At 40.7% G+C, this 20,436-nt stretch overlaps 2 protein-coding genes across 2 annotated transcripts; one reads left to right on the forward strand and one right to left on the reverse strand.

Moving 5' to 3' along the window:
• Positions 1–1,568: 1,568 nt before the first annotated feature.
• Positions 1,569–5,441, forward strand: LOC140284334 (beta-1,4-galactosyltransferase 1-like). The gene is made up of 2 exons (XM_072378192.1): positions 1,569–2,663; positions 3,637–5,441. Exons 1-2 carry the CDS (start codon positions 2,277–2,279, stop codon positions 4,303–4,305), a joined length of 1,056 nt encoding a protein of 351 aa, XP_072234293.1. The 5' UTR covers positions 1,569–2,276; the 3' UTR covers positions 4,306–5,441.
• A 4,395-nt stretch (positions 5,442–9,836) lies between these two features.
• amer2 (APC membrane recruitment protein 2) lies at positions 9,837–14,909 on the reverse strand. The gene has a single exon (XM_072378191.1). The coding sequence runs from the start codon at positions 14,757–14,759 to the stop codon at positions 12,681–12,683; it is 2,079 nt and encodes a 692-aa protein (XP_072234292.1). The 5' UTR covers positions 14,760–14,909; the 3' UTR covers positions 9,837–12,680.
• Positions 14,910–20,436: the final 5,527 nt, after the last annotated feature.

The raw sequence follows: 20,436 nt of genomic DNA on the forward strand, positions 1-20,436 counted from the left end.
TAAAACTTTGGAACCACATGGCCTCCAAGGGTCACATGCAGAGATTAGCAACTCTTGCAGGCATTTCCTCCGCAATGGACAGTGATGCAGTTTAGGCTTTTGGACACGGGGCAATTGTAAATCAACTTGCTTTACCCTAATTTTGCCAGTAGAAGTCGCTGTTTGACAGTGTTAAAAATCTATCTGGCTCACAGTTGTGTTTAGTGTGCATATAAAGAGTAATATGGATGTAGGACTCCTGTTGCCTTGACAACTCCAGCGTTTACATATTAAAGGTTGATGGACCTGCCCTTGTTTTGAGATAAATGCACATCGACATGTAAAGCAACAACTTCTGTACTGATTTCTGTAGCATTTGTAAGGATAAATCAAAACAGACTTGGCACAAAAAGAAACTTGTTTAACCAGGTTCTTATTTTTTCACCAGCAAAAGCTGACACTTCAGCAGATGCTACAAGTCTTTTGATAGCTGAGTGAAGTATATCTGGAAACCACTGGTTCAACTTGTCACTTGTAACTGTTTCAGAGTGACAGTGTGACAAAAAGAGTGTCTTAAAGTGCAGAGAGCATTAATAAGCACATCTCTCGGCATGTGAAAATGTGTCTTTAGACTATGACTACATCATAAAGTTATTTTAGGGGATGCATTCACCCCTCGAAGACTAAGTATAGTGTTTATGTAAAATCTTTGAATAAACTTTCTTAATTTCCTCAAAAGGATGTAATTATCTCTAAAATGCTTAACAAACAGGAATGACATCGGAATGTAAATATAAGTATGACAAAAGCCTGAAAGATTTACTTTTATGCAAAATACTGATTTATTTGCTGCAAACTTTGTAGAGATTCTCTCTGTCAATCAAAAACTACAAATGCGTCTCAGCAGCATATGCCAAACATAGTATATGGAACACATAAGTAACACTGATACAGAAGCTTTGTGAATGTGATCGGACAACTTGGAAAGATGAATGATTGAGGAAGGCAAAAAAAATGACAACAACAGTTGAGGAACTGTACAGCCATTTCCTCTGTCTCACACATCCTGTTATTTGTGGAAGTGTTAAAACCACTCCACTTGCTAACTGAGAATACAACCTCACATTTCTAATGTCTTAAGTAAAAGCAAAAAAAAAAACAGCAACGTGGACCCTTTTTTATTGCCTACCTTCTCTTTTAATGTCACCCATCAGCCTGCAGCTTAATCTCAGATGGAAGAATTACATAGTACCATCCCACCAACACTGATATTTTTTCTATGTTTGTGATGTTCTGAGGCTCTTTACAATACTAAGCACGCAAGACTCCTTTATGTGTTAAAACCTTCTTAAAGCAGAGTAACTGCTCATCTGTAAATGAGTGAAATTGAGTGTAACTATCACCATTCCCGTTGTCAGCATTTACGTAGGCCCCGCTTCCTCATTTTTGGTGGCACCTCCCTAACTTCTCGTGTGAGTGGCCAGCCTGTACATAAAGGGGAAGTCTTATCAGTAACATACCAGAGGAGACATTTACCGTAAGAGGAAATAAGCTTAGTTTTGTTCCTCTTTACAAGGGTTCAGACTTGTCCTGCTGGCTATGGTGTTTTAAACTTTGTGCCTCCTTGTGACAGATTCATTTGAATATCTACGTGTTTCTGGCTCAGGATGTCTTTCAGGACTGACACCTTCGTCTGGTTTCTGTGAGAGCTACTTGAAAGATTGTAGGTAACCTGCTGGTCTAACCAGTTTTACAGTTGGCTAAGCTAGGCACTCAGCACTATCTGTCATATACCAGTAGAGGGCCCACTTTGACAACATATTTGTGTGGATTCGTTATATTATTATTGTGCATTATTTAATCCTTTTTTACATTCAATGGTCATTTAATCTATAATCAACTCTCTAAGGTCATCGTTTTTTTAAAGGTAATAACTACTTAGTTATTGCCTAAAACAATTACTTTTATTCTAGAGACATCTGGAGATGAGATGAATATTAAATGAATTAATTAAGGAAACTGAGGATAGTTGTAGACATACTCAATGACACAGTTGACTCAATGACTTAAGAAATTACCGTATTCTCATCTATTAGAAGAGTAAAGAATCTAAGTTTTATTTAACAACCACACGCCCGACTTGACTTTCTGTTTTGAACCAGGAAGTTGCTCAAAAAAAATAAAAACAGATTGGGTGGCTCTTCGCAAGTTCTAACATTTGACTTGCAAAGAGAAATGCAGGTAGCAGAGCGGCAGAGGAGCAGCTGAGATCAAATAGCACAAATAGCGTGGTGACAATGCTGAAAAAACTTTTTGTTTTCCTGTCGCTTTTTACTTTCCTCAGTTTGGTATGTTTTGCTGTGTTTTTACTCCGCAGCCAAAACAGTTTTTCAGGTTTTCTTACTATGATACAGCCAGTGAATAGAATCACTACAATTTCCTGGAACTCAAAACACAATGTTCAGGAGACTGAAGCCACAGAAGTCACCCATGAAATGGTTGTGACGTCAGCCTCTTCAAATAGAACTTTGGAGTCCTGTCCTGACACCCCTCCAGATCTTGTGGGTCCTCTTCACGTGGACTTTAATATTGAACGATCTTTGGAGAAGGTCAGAAAAGAGGTTGGTTCTCCTCTTCGGGAGGGAGGAAGGTACAAGCCACCAGACTGTATCTCACAGCACAAGGTAAGTGAAGCAGTAGCAATTTAGAAATGTATTTAAAAAGTAGTTGGAAAAGAGGTAAAGATTTCTGGAGGTCATTTTAGCACTCCTGCCACATTCCATAGCAAACTGTGAACAGACCTACATCTTAGAGATGTGAATGCAGAATATGTTCCACACCATAATGCATCCCCTCGCATACTCCTAAATTACATTTATAGCTCAGTTTGGAAATTTATACACAAACCCTGTACATAAATCTCATGGCAAAGTTGGAACTTTCTTTGAACTACTGTAATTCAGGGGAAGGATGATTTTTATATATGTAGATAGATAGATAGATAGATAGATAGATAGATAGATAGATAGATTTTATTAAATTCAGATTTTTTAAAGCCTCTAAAATTCCTTTCTTAAATAATGATTGACTGCAATTTCCATTGCTTCCCTGTGCTGTCATCAACAGGATGTTTTTGACAGCATTCACTGGCTTTACACATCACAGTGAGAGTGTCCAAAAAGCCTCAGTGTAGCTCTGAAAAGGATGGTCATATATATACAATATATATACAATCAGGAGGGTCAGGAGATTCCAAAATCATAAGTTCAAACAATTGTAATTTAATGTAGGGCACTGAAAGTGCAGCCATCTTGCCACTGAAGAGGGAGCACCACATAATATCCAAGCATAACTTCAAATACCCAACAGGAATTCTACAGAAATTTGAATATATATATATTAACTGTGGGGTGTTTCCCATTTTTGTGCGTATATGTGTAATTTCTAACCTGTTATTGATTCCAGAAAACCAGAAATGAATTACAACTCGTGCACCAAATTTGATGGTATTGTGTACAACCAGGCTTCCCTAGGAGGGGACTGGTTCAAGGAAATGATTGAAATTCCAAATTTTCCACGACAGTCATATCCACAACGTGTGTAATTTGCTAATTACACTATATATTAAAGTTACCTCACATGCATTTTATTTTGTAGGTGGCAGTCATCATCCCATTCCGAAATCGACATGAGCACCTGGCGCATTGGCTGTATTACCTTCATCCTATCTTGATTAGACAGCAGTTGGACTACAGCATCTATGTCATCAACCAGGATGGAGATGGAGTTTTCAACCGAGCGAAACTGATGAATGCAGGATATTTTGAAGCACTGAAGGAGTATGATTATGAGTGCTTTGTTTTCTCTGACATAGACCTGGTGCCCTTAGATGATCGTAACCTCTACAGATGTTTTGACAGTCCGAGACACTTGGCTGTGGCTATGGACAAGTTTAACTTCCACTTACCCTATAACACCTACTTTGGTGGGGTCTCTTCACTGTCCAAGCAACAATTCTTGAAAATCAACGGCTTCCCAAATACTTATTGGGGCTGGGGTGGTGAGGATGATGATATCTACAGGCGCGTCATCTTCCGTGGAATGTCTGTTTCTCGGCCAGACTCATTGACTGGAAAGTACAAGATGATCAAGCATAAAAGAGACGCGCACAATGAGCCCAATCCAAAGAATCCTGACAAACTGAGCAACACAAAGTGGACAATGGATAACGATGGCCTTAATTCTCTCAGTTACACAGTCAAGGAGATTGTGAAGGATTTGCTGTACACATTTATCACTGTGGATATTCAGGCTCCACTAAGCTGAATTGGGATGTGTAGTGCATGTCTTGGACTGCAATTTGTTTGTTGATTCACTGGAGTTTCAGTCTTGTAATTCAGAATTTTGTGGCACTTATGACTACTCTGTCATGGGTGGTCGTGTGTCCTTGGCTTTGAATTAGAAGTTTTCTGTTTACTGCATCCTAATCGGCCTCGTTCAGCCAGGTGTCATGGCGAAGGTTTACTTCTGAAAACCATCTCTGCATCTGTCAAGAATTTGGCAATTTTAAGGACAGTTCTTCTTAAGTTATTCTAGTTGTCATTGTTATCCAGTAAGACCGATATGTCCAACACCTTTTGCAAACACCTGAATATATGTAAATATTTTAAGTGCCTGACTGACATCTGAGCCCGTCTGACATCTGATTATTAGATTTTTCAATGCATATATATATATTATAGTAGCAGTATGTCACTCTTCACTGCACTATTGCGATGATTGTAACTTGTGTAGAAAAGCATCCTCTTCAAACAATAATGGGAAATTCCCTGAGTATCAGTTACAGGTTCCCATTATGATTGTCCTGGACCGTATCAGGGAACTGAAAGTTGTTGTGAGCAAAGTAAGAGTTTACTGTGAAAATTGACTATGGTCCCTACATTATTACTTAAAAGTCAAATTATTCAAGACTTTATCACCATACAGAAATTATATAGCTTTTAAACTGAACAGTGGGGTATCTATTCTCATGAGTTTAGATTTACTGTATGAAAAATGCATGCTCCATCTTTGCAACTCAGTGCAACAAAAGAGAGTACACCTTAATGTAGTGGAATGAAAGGACACAAGTTTCTTCAGAGATGTTTTTTAGTCTTCAGGGACCTTATATGTATATAGTTGAACTATTTTATTGGAGGGGTTGTGTTGCCTGCCTTTTTTCTTTAAATAGCCCAAATGGGCTCGGTTGGGTCTTGCCAAGTTTCTGGTTGTAATCTTCTCAACCAATTTTTCCGATGTCATCATCCTCGGCATAACACTCATATGACCCACTAGCATATTGTTATTGGACAAATCTGTATTCTTCATCTCTTGATGTGGAAGATGTGGAGCCTGTGTGTAAAGGACCAAAAAAAGGGACCACACAGACTACTATGAGCAACAATAACAAAAGGCTGATTTGAGAAAAAATCTTTGGTTCCTACAGTTTGCAATGAAAGAAAAGTTAAATAAAATGTACTTTTTCTGCATTTTACATTTTGTCACATTGTTTTTTTTTCTGATTTAGGGTTGCAGAATTAGTTATGTATACCATTACCACTTGAAATATTTGGTTATTGATCAGTAATATTCATCAGTGCTTCATCCTCAGGCTTTCAAGGAGCAGAACAGGTACAAGTCTGTTGTTTAGTTGTTTTATTTCCTTCAGTGCAAGTCATTTCCTAGTATAAGGTATGAGTGCTAGCCTTTGGGGTAAGAGAAATATGACCTTAAAGGCAAATGAAACTGAAAACACTTGCAAAAGATTAATTCATAACACTCTGGCCACAATTAACCCCCCCAATATACACAAACCTAAAATCACAGCTCTGGGAAGTGTGTGATAAAGGCTTCTCTAACTAACCTTTGTCATTGTAAACTAAAATTCATCCAATAATTAAATTTTGATAATCCGATAATTATAAAAATTTAAGCACAGATCCAGTTTAGAGTAACCTTTAATTCAATATTGAGCTCTATTTTCAAGTTATTATTTAAAGTAATAAAGCATTCGGTCTCTTCTTATGACCTTAGATTATCACCACTCATCTTGTGATCCATAATTCAATCATGCTTTGGTCCTCACAAGCATCCATTCAATTTAATCAGATATTGTGTCTCCTGTTTTATCATTTCAACATCATTTGAATTTGTCACTGTACAGAAACACATGTTTGTTATATGACTTACTGGTCACCATGTGATCTTAAATGTTGCTCAAAAGCCAAATGGTCTTGCTTGGCATTCGAGTGAACAAACATAAAGCAGAATTAGCTTTTCTGCAGTCACATTCCAGCATTTGCTCTTGCATGCACAGTGTGCCAGACAGACATGGAATGGAATTAAAACCTACTCTGGTAATTAAATATTGACGATGGATTATTGCCCATGGAAGAAAATGTGACATCATACAAAGAGTGAGAAGTGGAGCACCAAAAAGAGTGAAACAGTACCTGCGGGAACTGGCAAAATGGTATTTTTAGAGTGGGATGGTGGTTGACATGAGAGAAGAAATCCAGGAGTCCAGAGGTCAGATGTATGATGCGCTCAACAGGTCAAAGCAAAGTTTCTAAAGCAAAATAGAAATCAGTGCATTTCTGCTTCTCTCCGTGGTTTAATGGTGTTTACACTCTGAGCCAAAGGTTCAAAGGTGAGGCTTAGTGTACTGGAATGTGCGCAAAAAGAAAAAATGAATTTCCAATGACAATATAATCATGTTTATATCAACATGTGGGTCAGTCAAGATGAGGTTATGTTTGCATAATTGTTTTACTGCACCAGTTCGACTCCAATCACATCTCTTACACTCAGCGTTAGCAACCCCCACTTCTCCCCCCACACTCCCCCATCCTCCTTCCTGCCCAGCCCCCTTCTCTCATTGGTTGACCTAGTGGAGTTACTATGGGAACGACTGTAGAGAGGCTGCCATGCAGAGTGTGGGGTACAGCTTTTGAATGGTGCTCCATCACAGACACAGACACGCACACACCCTCACACACACAAACACAAACCCATTCATCGAGGTCAGGAAACCCTACCTACCATCAAGCTATCTGTTTTTGCATCCTTAACTATGACCTTCACTTCAGTCCTTCATACTTTTCTTAATCCATCTGTAAAGCTACACATACGCACACACACACACACACACACACACACAGACCACAAAAGAGATTCTCACTGCAATAAAAGTGATTACAAAAATGTATGCACAATTAATTCATTATCAACCTTTTTGTATGAACATATAAATACAAATATAAACTGACTTGTGAAACCTCAAATGTTCTCAGTTTTGAATCTATGTATGATTTCTGTCTGTATGTCTGCAACGTGGCTCCACATGAAAAATTATTGCTGGGGGAATAGGACTAGTCTCCCTATTAGACTGATGGAAAGAATACGATCTGTGACAAATCAAAAATCTTGAAAAATATTTGCATCACAAGATACAGAGCCACTCAAGTAATCAGAGCCAAGTCCACATCAGTGGAAATTAGATTCTCTGTTACAGATCAGATGGTGAAAAGGCCTCTCCATAACGGCAGCATCTTTGATGGAGTTTGATGGAAAAAATATATATAAATAGGAACAAACAAACAATAGATTTAGGTGTTTTTACTGTGAACTTAGGCATAATGAACCTGTTTTTTGCATAAAACGGAAATATTACACTTTGCTCGCATTACTGGGAACCTGTTGGATAGCAGAAGTACAAGGACATCAAGAATATTTGGTTAGGGTTAGATGGAGAGGTGTGAATTTTATATCATGGAGCTGAATGAACACAAAAGTTGTTGAAAAGATGACAATTATAAACTATGCCATCAGTGCCTAGTAGATATACCAAAACTCTAGAAGACAAGATGACTCCCAATCTCCCGAAGCTCAGGAGAATATTCAGGTGAGGTTCCAATCCAATGCAACACGACCTAATCAAGCAAAAAATTCTAAAGAAGAGTTAGTGAAGACTTAGCATAGTAAATGTCCTGATTTTAATACATTAGAACATAGTTGGCATATTTCAAAGACAAAGATGGAGCAAAACAATCACTCCAGCCTAGACGTTTTGAAAAAAAATTTTGAAAAAATTGTTTAACATGTAAATGCCATGATCGCGATTTTAAGTGAAATCACACAGAACACGCCTCTGTTGGATATTTTAGTGCCTATGATAGGCCGCAAATGATTTATTAAATTTAGCAGCAGAGAATGCTGATTTGGCTTAGATTCTGCACAAAATAAACAATGTGACATTAGCTCCAAGAGATCACGTAAAACACTCTTTAACTGCATGTAGGAACACTCTCAACAGGATTACGGGTTCAGTACGCACATCACAGCAGCAAAATAAAACAAAATGTGATCTGGTGCTCTTCAAGTAGATCACAGATCTCTCATTACCTATAAAATCAGAGTAGCGTTGATTCTGACATCATCCTGCTCATAATGAGAGGCCGTTTAACTAAAAAACGTTTCTTAGTGGAAAGAAAAAATCTGGCAGATTGCTTGATATGAGCTGCATAGCAGAGTGTCAGATGCACTAACGTGCTTAAACACAGAACCCTGGAGCTCACATTACAACACAGAAAATGACAGATTGCATTCTGGTAAGAACATCATTACACTTTGATATCTTTACACGACAAATAGATGTTTATTGAATATTTTAGGTTCCAAATACTGTATGTTAAACCTTCAAGGAAAGTACATCAAAACTATTCTCTAAATTCAGCGTTTTGCCTCTATATCCTTTCTTCATCTGATATGATTACTAGCTTATAGTGGCTCATATTAGCTAAATATTGTGATCAAACATCCAATAAACCTGTGAATACTTAACAGACTTGTAACTCCATACTTAAGCTACTGCATCACTCATTTACTAATATCCTAATCTTACCGCTTGTTTATACTTCTGTATCAAAAGTACAGAAGCTAAATGAAAGCTTAATTTAGGGGTACTGACATGATTTCTTTCTCTGTTCTCATATTTGTTTAGTTGTATGAGATCCTTTCAGGCCAGCACAAGCCAAATGCTCCCTATTCTTTCACCTTTCACCAGATTTATACACTAAAACAAACAGGTAGAAGCCGGGAGAAAACGCCCTCATCCAGCAGATTTATAAGATCAGCTGACACATTCAGGCATGCACCAGCATGTATCATTCTCACTGTCAGCATCCTTTGCCTTGATGTGGTGGGCTGGTACAAGTGAGAGTCTTACGTAAGGCTTTTACATAAACCTCAGCGCGCAGAACCAGAGAGAAAGAGCTGAAAGGGGGGTGGGGGGGTGCTGCACCATTACAAAGGGGATTCGCACTGCACCAAATCCTCCTACTGCACATGCATATGCACCCAAACAACAACAAGTGAGCTTTCTCTAGCAACATGTGTCATCCTTGAAACAAAAGACCTAAACGTTTCATCTGTTTTTCGATCACGAAGAATCCCACACAGTTCCCTTACCCACATGCATCAGCTGTGTCTTTTTGTCTTCATATTGGCTGTCTATTCCTGTCTCTGTGAGTTTATTCCAACAAGAGATCGACAACGGCTTTCATCTCAGCAATCAATCAAATGTATTGATACTCTTTTTACCTCCATGCAAAGCTGACCTCTCTCCAAGTGTGATACCAGACTCAACATGCCACTTGCTGTACAACAAAAAGCTTCTTCTCACCCAGCCTGTTCTGTGGAGTTTCCAGCTCACAGGATGAGTGCATAGGAACAAGAGGCGACTGGAGTTCAGCATAAATAAACCTGGGTGATTTGCATGTTTGTGTAAATGCAGTTACAAAGAATCAGGAACTCATCTATCAGCGCAAATACAGTTTAATTAATCAAAAACAAATAGTGGAAGAATGTTACATTGTAAGCAAACAGTAACAAAAAGGAGGAAAGTACTGTGCTATTCATTGCTGCAAATGCTCACATGAAGGCCCAAAATTATGTTCAGAAAGAAGAAAGAGAAGAATCAGTCAGCAATAAATACACTGAAATGAGTCTGGTGGCAGTACGGTGGCCTCAGGAGTGTTTTTATGTCAGAGCAAAGGATTAAGGTATCATGTCATACTTGGAAAAAGTAAGAGTTGTTCTCCTGAGAAACAAACTTTGACATGTGGAACAGAGGGACAGAAGGACATCCTATTTCAACGAATAATGCTAAATGATCAATTCTTGTTTATTTGTGACTCTTTCTCAAGTTTAGCACTGATATCGATCACTGACAGTGTGGTTTTTACATTCACAAAAGAAAAAGGATCGTGTCAGGCAACTCATTTGGTAATCAGCATACAAGGATCGTCAACGTTTCTCCAGGGTTCATCTGACAGCAGTATATCCACCCACCATTCACCTCGGTCCTGACTTTTCTTCTAGTCACTACTGCCAATCAGCATTTAAAAAAAATGGAGATTTAAAGTTATTAGACTTATCCAAAATGAGACAAAGAGCACAACGTGGACAGAGAAAGAATAAACCAACACAATCACTCTGAACTCCCCAAGTGACCTTTCATCTCCCTTTCTATGTTGCCATGAACACACATACAGCAGGCTTGGAAATGGGTTACTTTATAGTCTATTCAATACGACTCCATCAGAGGGCTGAATGTTATCTGAATCTGTAGCAGTGTGGTGGATCAATCATTGCAATTTAAACGAGATGGAAAGCTAACATGAACTAGAATGACCCTCAAGTGTCAATGCTATCCTTGTGGTTGGGATTAGGGAAAAAAATTCCCTATGAAAATCAAATCCAATTAGGGAACAATCTGCTCCTTGTAACTTGTCTCACTGAATCACTGACAAAGGCCTCTTAGGATTGCAACACACCCCCTCACTATTTAAACAAGTGGTGCTTTGCAAGGCTGTACACACTGTACAGTAGTTTGACTTCATCTTTCAGAGCATGGGGGACATAGAAAAGAGTTAAATCCACCCTTTTTCTTGCTCCTACAAAGGAGGGAGAACAAAAATAAGGACCTTTAACAACACAAAGCTACATTCAGATTCACAGCTGTGGTGGATCCTGGAATTTAGTTTAACAGTGTGCACGAATAGATAAGTCAGTAGTTAAAGGGTGAAGATCTATAAACTGATTTAGCGTAATAGTTTCAAAATGTTGCTTGTTTCTTATCTGGTTCCCTGAAACTGTCTGACATTCAGAAATGATACCTCCTTGTCATCCTCTCACATCAAGCTGTACACACGAGACCAGAAAGGAAGAAAAATAAGTGCGATAAGAAGTTGGTTTAATCACAGTCTAAGATCCGTGCTGTGCTATAATAGATGGAGAAGCCAATAAAAAAGTGAAAAAGAATGTACTAACTAGAAAAACTGTTTGTGAATGTGTCTTGTTTATGTATGTGTCATTGAATAAGAAGTTTATCCAGTGCTGCTACAAATAGAGTGAAAAGTGTCGAACGGTGTGTGTGGAGAAGATCCTTCAGCATTAGATGACATTCCCTGACATTTTGTACCTTCTGTGTGTGGTGCTGCATGCAGATAGCAATAAAACATAGGTGTGCATGCCTGACTGTGAGTTGAGTGTGCAGGTGTTTGTGTGCAGTTTGTGTTGGTGATCAACAGCGCATCAGTGCAAAGGATCCTTCCAGGCAGAGTATTGCAAAAGTTTTTCAGATTTCCATCAGAAATGAAACAGCTGTAAATCCCAGAGATCGGCATCCAACGAATGTTTTCCCAGTGTAGCAACAAAGTATAAGTGAGATCCAAAAGTTGGCCAAGCAGAGTTTTTCCACAACAAAAGAAAAAAACGATCAGTCAACAAAGTGGAGGCGTGCCCTTCCGAAAGAAGAAGTAAAAAATAAAAGGTCTCCAGCAGGGAAGCATCGTAGCTGCAAAGTAAGCAAGTAAAACCCGATCAGACCTGTACATTTATACCTTACAGTCTTAAAAACAGTGTACAGTCAAAAGAAGACCATCTTCAAAAAACAGAAAAACATGTACAACAGCCAAACAAAAGATGGTGCGATATCGAAGGTCGAGGAAATCTTTGAGATTGTTTCAGGTCATAGGAGGCTGGGAGATCAAGACTGTTTGTTTTCTGCAAACTTTGGCTCTAACGTCACAAGATTAGGAGGTCATTTCTTATGGATTAGACAAGAGGACAAAATTATACATTAGAAATAATAATAATAGTAAAGATAATAGTAAAGTTTGATTAGATTAGGTCCTTGTAGTGAAATTACCATATAGGTTAAAAAAAAAAAGTGTCCAAAATAAAAAGGTGCACTGCTCTTTTTGTTAAAGTGACTGTCAAATTCAGCAGGTCAGAAGCTTTTCCAGGAAAATAACTACATGATGGATGTATCTTTAGCGAGTCCATGGATTGTCAAAACTCAACCTCCAAAGTGCGAGTGAGGTCAGTGAAATGTTAACCCAGCTTTTTGGAGTCTCCTTGTGACTTTCTCAAGTGAACAAGTCAGTTATTCTAGTCCAGCCTGCCATGAGCCAAAAAAAAAAAAAAAAAATCAACAAAGGAATGAGAGCTTTTAAGATTTGAGAGAAATGTCTGAGCTGTTACCTCTACTGCTCAACATTTTTCTTGGTCTGGGAAAAACTTTTGGCTCTACATAAGCAGCACTGTAATATGGTACTTCCAAGTCCAATAATAGGTGATAATCACCCATTTGACAAAAACTACTTCTTGTGTGCAGTCCCTCTGTTTGTGCTGCCGGGTTTGTTTCCAGAACGACGAACGGGCACCTTGGATACAGGGATTCGAGTGCGAGCTGGTGGGGCTGCTTGGGTCTTGGGCGGAGGGGAGTCTGCCTCCAGAACAGATGACAGGGCTGACTGGCTTACAGAATGGGGAGGTGAGGTTTGTCTGGTGCTTACTGGGATTTTGGATTCTCGAGGAAGGCTAGTGCTGCCTTTAACTGATCGGAAAGAGGAAGAGGAAGAAGAAGAAGGGGGACTTGTTTGAGAGGTGGGGCTCATTTTGCATTCAGTAGAAGGAGAGGGAGTGCTGTTTAGATCTTCATCTCTAACGTGATCCTCTCCGTCCTCCTCAGGATCATTGTAGAGGTCGTACAGGTGGTCGCCAGAGCAACTATCACGGGATAGGGCAATCTTCTGCTTACTCTGCAGCCCACTCTCATCAGGTGTTGCTGTAGGTGTTGCTGAGGGTGTGTCCCAGTAACCCTCATCACTAAGTAGTTCTTTTTCCCCGGGTGATGTTGGATGACGGCCATGTGTGTGAGGGAGAGGGGGTTTAGCTGCCCGGCTTCCTGCTCCACCAACTGTTGGAATCTTACTGAGACCTAGTGCTTTTACATGGGGTGCCTTCCTGTCTACACTCCTGGGAGCTGAGGGCAGGTGGCTGCTGGCAGGGTTGGTGCGAGGGGGGTAAGTGGAAGTGGGGGTAGTGGACGAAGACTGATGCAGCCGGGGCAATGCTGGGGAGTTCTCTCCTGTAGAAGGCAGCATGTGCCAGAGCCCCTGCATGTCCGCATCATCCACTCCATCCGGACTTGCCATTTCTTCCCCTCCACCCATGTAGGCCACCACACCACTACCGGCAGGGTGCTGCTGTGGTGGAGGAGGCGCTCGGGTTCGAGCAGGGAGGGAGACAGGTGCTGAGCTTTGAGAAACAGAGAACATTGGCTGGGTCATCTGGGAAGGCATCAGAGATTTAGAAGGGGAGACACATGATGTCATACTGGAGATACCAACGGTTTTCCCAATGCCAGCTCCCACACTCCCCCCTCCACCCCCGCTGCTGCTGCTACTGGTGCCACTGCCTCCATTACCCACTGGCCCTTCCTCATCTGCATCAGCAATAATATCACCACAGCCTGTTAGTGAATCAAAACTCTTAAGGGATGTGACATCAGTGAAGAGGAGCGAGCATAGGCGGTCTACTGAAGGCTCTGAGGGTGGGTCGCCCGTGCTGCAGCGATCCAAAGGGGGTGTAGCGAGGGAAGGGCTGAGGCTAGAAATTGAAGCTTTGGCTTTTTGGATGGGAGGATGCACTGGTGAATCAGTGGGTGTATAAGGAAAGGGGGAGTCTGGCTCACCAGATGGTCCTGGCATGGCAACACAGTGTGTGGGTGTCATGGTAACACTAGTGGTGGGAGTGTCGGCTGATTGGCGGTTAGACCCTTCCTCTGCATTTTCACAGTCCTCTTGGTGATGATGTGGTGGTGGTTCAAGGGTGAGAGTAATGTCTTTTACCTTCTCCGAGTCCGCAACATCCCCATCCCTCTCTTTCTTACCTTCCACCTCTTCCCCCTCTCCTTCGTTTGTTTTTTCCTTTCGTCTCCATCGCATGCTGCTGAAAAATCCTTTCAGGCCTCTTCCTCTTCTCACAATCCCCGCTCCCCCATTTTCACCCGACCTAACACTCCCACGTCGGAGAAGAGAAAAGAAACTCAGCGACTTGCTGAGAGACCTCACTGGCCCTGCCTCCAGGCTTGGAAGCCCCTCCCCTCTCTGTCCATCAGCATCATTGCTAGTGAGTCCATCGTGTGTTCTGCTCCTCACCAGCTCCACTGATGCTGCGGAGCTGTTTCCATTCAAAGAATTGCCATTGTCAGAATTCCCACTGTTTCTGCTGTTTGTAGCCGCTTTGTTCCTGAAGGAGAAGAAGCTGGCCATTCCTGAGCCAGTGCGTCGCTTCCCAAAGAGTTTGAAGGCAGCTTTGTTGATCTTCCCTGTAGGCTGGGGGTCACACTGAGGTGCCACAGGAGGCTCCACATATTCCGACTGCACTTCCATTATCCAGCACGCTGTCGCTCCCACAGCGTTGTTTCCCTCGGATTCTCTGGCTTCCTTTCTATCCTCTCCCTCTCTGGCCACACATACACTCTCCCTCTTTCTCTCCGTCTCCCTCCACCCTGCTGTCTGGTGCTCCTTCACTCCCACTCTGATTTGCTTTAACGTCTGCCTGCTGGTTTTCTCTGCCTCCCTCCCTCCCATCCCTCTATTTCTCTCTCTCTCTCACACACACTCAGGCACACATGCATGCTGGGTGCTGCTCCTCGCTGTATCCATGGCAACTGGGTGGGCTAAGCAGCTTTCGTCAACACTGGCAGGGCGCCAGTGTCTATCCTCCACTCCCTCCCCCATGCTCTTCCTCCACCTTTCTCCACCTTGCATGTCACAGTTGCAGTTTGCTCTTTTCTTGTGATTGATCATCAGTACACAATCACACCATTCACTGTTTTCATGTAAGTCAGCACACACTCATTGATGTGTTATGACATATTAAGAATAGATACAATATGTCAATGTTTACTTTCTCATTAGGTTATGAGAAAGATTGGAATGGGTGATTAGAGAGAAAATGCACCTTTAGATTAATTTGATCTAAGAAGAAAATCAGACTATAGAAACAGCAGGACTTTTTAGATTTTTTTTTTTACTTGAAGTTAGGTCAATACTTTGAGAGCACAGCAGATTGACATCTCTAAGTTATTGACATGACTTCCTACATTCAACCCTGTGTGTACTGTACAAATATATCATATCTGCGAGAACGCATGGGAAATCTCAAAGTAAACAAAAAGATTCCCACCAGTAGCCTGAATAAGGGGACTCAAATGCAAGACTTGCTGATCAAGAGTATTACTGGGCATAAGCCGGGATATGGATTTAAAATATGCTGCATACATGGAGTTTATAAAAGATAAAAAATAACCAAATCTGCACCCTGAAATTTAATGATTGAAATTACAAGTCCCACAGTATATGGCATGTATATAAACACATTTAGGTCACCCACACATACACACAACGCATCCCAAAAAACAGTTTGGGTGAGACATATACGCCATATGGCCTCTCACCCTCCATATGGGCGCACAAAGCCAGGTGTCTGAGAGCAATGGCAGCCCATTTAACTGTCCTCCTGTCATCCTAAATCAACGCTGTGTGTTACCAATCACGCAGCCCACATGTGAAGCGCACTTTCCACATCAGCTATACTCTTAGCACAAACCTTGACAACCAGCAGCGTTTCTGCATGCATGCAGAACAGTTAACTGTTGAGCTACAACTTCCTGACTCTAATCATTGTCCTCTTTTGTAGTTTATATGAATCAAGAACTTTGTATATGTTAAAATATGTTGAGAGAATGAAAATCTAAACCTGTCTGAAGCTGAAGATATTAGTTATTAGAGTTTTATAGCAATATTCTAGAAATTCTTCTTGAAATTGATGATTGTGTTTTTTGTTCTTTTCCTAAAATATAAAAAGTCTTCCCTTTTAGAAGATGGAAAAAGTTCTCAGTTTTCAGAGCCTGGTCCAGCATTGCTGCTCTTTTTATTGACTATTTTAACCTCCCAACCCCCCATGAATCTCCCTCATACCCCAACCCACTTACAAACCTCCTCTCCTCTCTTCTCCTCTTCTGTCCTTTCTTCCCTCCCATGCTACTTTTCTTTCTCCTCCTCTTCTTCAATCTCCTCCTCCTCCTCCTCCTCCTCCCCCTCCTTCTCAGAGGCTGCAGGCACAAGCGCTCCTCTTCCAGCCCACTGCTATCAAACAATGTCTGCATTCATGAGCCCAAGGCAACACACACCCACAGATCTACAGACACGCTCACACCCACACAAACACAGTTTGAGGGCTTCCCCAGAGTGAAGCAGTGAAGCATATCTTTCTTATGCCCCCCCAGTAGGACAGATGATTTGTCAGCTCAGCAGACAGTCACTCAGTGAGCGGGTTCAGCAGGTATATCAGATACTCGGAAAGAATGCCCCAAAGCCATGCTTGCAAATCAGCTGGCTACCGAATGGACTTGGAGCTAACTCTGAGCAGCAGATGGCTAGTGGATTGATAAGTGGAGACTGAGTGGCATCAGATATTACATGATGAGACAAAGGATTTTCTTCAGCTTCCAGGGCAGATATCTGTGCTACTTAAGCCATTGAAACAACAGTAAATTATTAAAGCAAGTATATAACAACACAAGTGCATTACACAGTAAAGATCACTATCATAAATCTTGCATGTGTAAAACATCTTACATTGTTGCATTTGTGGGGATTAGAGGGGAAAGCAACAGGGTTTAATTAGCTAATAAGATTAAGATGGTACTTCTATATGTAACACGAGTTGTGGCCTGCTGGCTGTTAATGGATTTGAAACAGGTTTTGTCAGTTTGGTGTTTGGAAAATCCAACACGTGCTTCTTCAGTTGTTCAATTCACTGTCTTTGTGCAGAGGAAAAGAAGACAGGCACACCCTGTTAACCCACCCCCCACCCTCTCATTAAAATAGGGTTCCCATTTCAGCCTCCTGAGTACAGCTTTGCACTAAGTGGGACAGTTAGAGGACATTTTCTCTCTCTGCTCTGCTCATGGTGTTGCCTGTTCGTTTGGCTTGTCTGTGCATGCGAACAGCAGCAATACCTGTGCAGTATGAAGCTTGCTGGCTGGGAATACCCACCAACAAAATATGATATCATTGTTTTTCATAAAAGTGTATTTGTTTGTGGTAGAGGAAAAACAATAAATGATGGATAGATGTATGAATGAAGATGTTGCTGACAAGATAAAAAAAATGCTAAATGTACAGCATTTCATATCACTTATCTATCCTAATGGAAAAGAAGGAGTAAATTAATTGTCAGTTGTTATTTTTTTGTCTTTATGTGCAACCAAAATAAAACGATAATACTTTCTGAACAAAAATTTCCAGAGATGCACATTTTTTCAAAGTAGAGAAGACACGTTTGTGGGTTTTTTTCCCCCCACTAAAGCTAGGAATGACTGCCAAGAAGCTACTCACTTTGCAAAGTACTCCTGTGTCTTCACATCATGATGTAATTATCTTGATTTATCAAAGGATGAGTCCTTATCATCCAACTTTAATTAACTGATTATCGAGAGATTGCTTCTGGTGCCAAGAGTAAATACAAAATGTCTCAACGGTGGTGATCTTTTGTCTGTTCAATCCACTCTAGTCTTCTTATATTAGCTAATAAGATTGAGGTCAAGTCAATATATCAAGATGAAAACTGCAAATCAGACTCTTCATAAAACACACAGTGCCTCTCTGGGTCCAAGCTCTCCACTGTATTAGATTCTTATGGAAATCCAACCAAAAGGTTAATAAATTACTCAGTTTAGGACAAAAACTGCAAGTACACAATTGTTAGCTTTTACAAGCTGAAATAAAAACTGTGCCCTTGTCTACCTAATGTATATGTTTGAGGACGTGATGTGATGTTGATTTAGACCTTAGACCAAATTTAACAAACATCAGGTTTGTTTGTTAGGGTGAATTTATGAATTCTTGTCAAAGGTGAGACAAATACAGCAAAGCCATATGTCACACTCAGTGTCATTTCTGTTGGCACCAGAGCTGATTTGCGAAATAAGAGGACAGGTGCGCTAGAAAAGTCAAAGACTAAGGTGCAAACAGAGCCCGGGTGTAGCTCACCTGTGATTGGCCTGTTGCAATAAAGTCAAGTCTGTTCTGGCATTGTTGTGGAGGAAAAGATTACACACACATACAAAGAAATCCCATCACACATTTTTATCCTGTTGGCTGGATTGTTGAGGACAGAGGGCCCTCTGGGTCTGGATTTAATTAAGCTACTGTGTGTGTGCGTGCGTGTGTGTTCACACATTCACATTTGTTTGTGCAATTTTAAAGCCCTTGGGATTACTGCCTAAGCTCTTTTGTTACTTAAGTTAACAACAGGGAGTGGTACAAACTGTTTATAAGCTGTCTAGGAGCAGGCTTCCCAAACACTTCTATAAGACTGCAATATCTCTCATAAGTGAGGAGTTTTTTACCACTCAGTTCTGACTGGTTGTAGGGTGTAATTGTGGATTGGTTGCATTTAGGTGCAAATTTTCCAGGGTCCTATGTGTGCTGCCTCAGTGGTACAGCTCATTGGGTTGAGTGTATGGAGTTGAGTTCTCACATGACGTTATTCAATATAGTTGTCTTAGAGGCAGGTGTATTGAATAACATCATGACCTGCCATCATGTTAGTAGGACAAAGACAGTGCCTTTGTTCTACCAACAGTGAGAGGTGCATCTCAATCATTAGAAATATACAGCACACACTACATAGAGCAATATGCTGCAGCTATGTTTTTAAAATGCAGTATAGACAATGGATGTAATTGACTACATAAGTGAGTATAGAGAGCATACTGATGCCCATTTCAAATCTGCCCGTCAGATACATACGTGATAAGTTCTCCTGGGATATGAAATTGTACTGTAAAAGTCATGCAAACGATCCAATTACCACCCACATTCCACCAAAAACTTTGTGTAGTATATGTTCATGTAAATAGCATGTGCATTTATATGTTTATATGGACATCTAGCAAGCAAACCGGATGCATTCATGTTCTATGTAAGTACAGCATTCCAGCCTTGTCATAGGTAGTGTTCTACCAGCATGGTGTGCCACACTCATCTGAATGATTCAGAGCCCTGGGACAGCCCTCAGCAGCTTGTCTCTGGAAGAGGCTCCTCAATGTTTAATGCAAGGTAAAATGCACAACTAGGCTACAGGAAGGCTTTTCTAACAGCAAGCACAGACCAACCAGAGCATCTTAAAATAAACTCATCATACCACTGAAAACACTACTCACGCTAAACATTATAAATAAAAGTTTAAGCTTGTTATTGATAAAGAAGGCACTGTACAACTTCTTTAACTCACAGTCAATAATCAAGATTCATGTTTGTGTTTTGTTCTTCTGATTGCTTGTTTGGTACAATAGCTTTTTCACATTTCTCCTTCTCCACACTATTTTTTGTGTCCTCTTTTCTCACTGCCTAGATAGTATGGAGCTATTAAGAAAGCTGAAACAGCATCTGTACACATCACGCTCTACTACCAGTCTATCTTTTCTCCAAGTTGTTGCAAATGAACAATGACTCCCTTAATTGCTCATAGACACATGTTTGTTTGAGGCCAACTGTCATTATGTGCGGTTGCTGTGTGAATATGTGTATAAGCTCAAATCCCCATTTATTCCTGTTAGCAACGGGTATTCAGAGAGGAAGTTCACTCCCAGTCCCGCTAGCACAAATTCAATAAAGGGGTTTTTGGCACAGTTTGACAGAGACGTAGCAGGAATTTGATGACTGCATAGCAGAGAGATGCACACATCACATCGGTTATATCCTGGCATCCTCCCAATTTGACGTCTTACCATTCTGCTGTAAACTTATGAAGAAGTCATTTATCTGCACAGTAAATCTAATCCTGTGTGGATATAATCCTTTTCCAACATTGGTCTGGCGTTAACACAGAACTCTTATGGTTGTTATGAGATCATTATGAGCTGAGCCAAAACACAGTCTGGCTTAAAAATAAATCTGAACTTGTGGCCCGAATTCACATGTCACATTTCCTGCAACCTCCTAAGTAAACCTAACCTAGATACTTACGCCACTGCTATAAACGCATTATCATGTA

The sequence above is a fragment of the Leuresthes tenuis genome, unplaced genomic scaffold (genome assembly GCF_036924035.1).
Source record: "Leuresthes tenuis unplaced genomic scaffold, fLeuTen1.0.hap1 SCAF_24, whole genome shotgun sequence".
Taxonomy (NCBI): Eukaryota; Metazoa; Chordata; class Actinopteri; order Atheriniformes; family Atherinopsidae; genus Leuresthes; species Leuresthes tenuis.

What these genes read in the sequence shown, in the direction of transcription:
- amer2 (XM_072378191.1), bottom strand. Translation starts at nt 14,759, where the DNA reads ATGGAAGTGCAGTCGGAATATGTGGAGCCTCCTGTGGCACCTCAGTGT.
- LOC140284334 (XM_072378192.1), top strand. Translation starts at nt 2,277, where the DNA reads ATGCTGAAAAAACTTTTTGTTTTCCTGTCGCTTTTTACTTTCCTCAGT. An exon ending in ACTGTATCTCACAGCACAAG is followed by an intron (nt 2,664 to 3,636) that starts GTAAGTGAAGCA and finishes TTTATTTTGTAG; the next exon opens with GTGGCAGTCATCATCCCATT.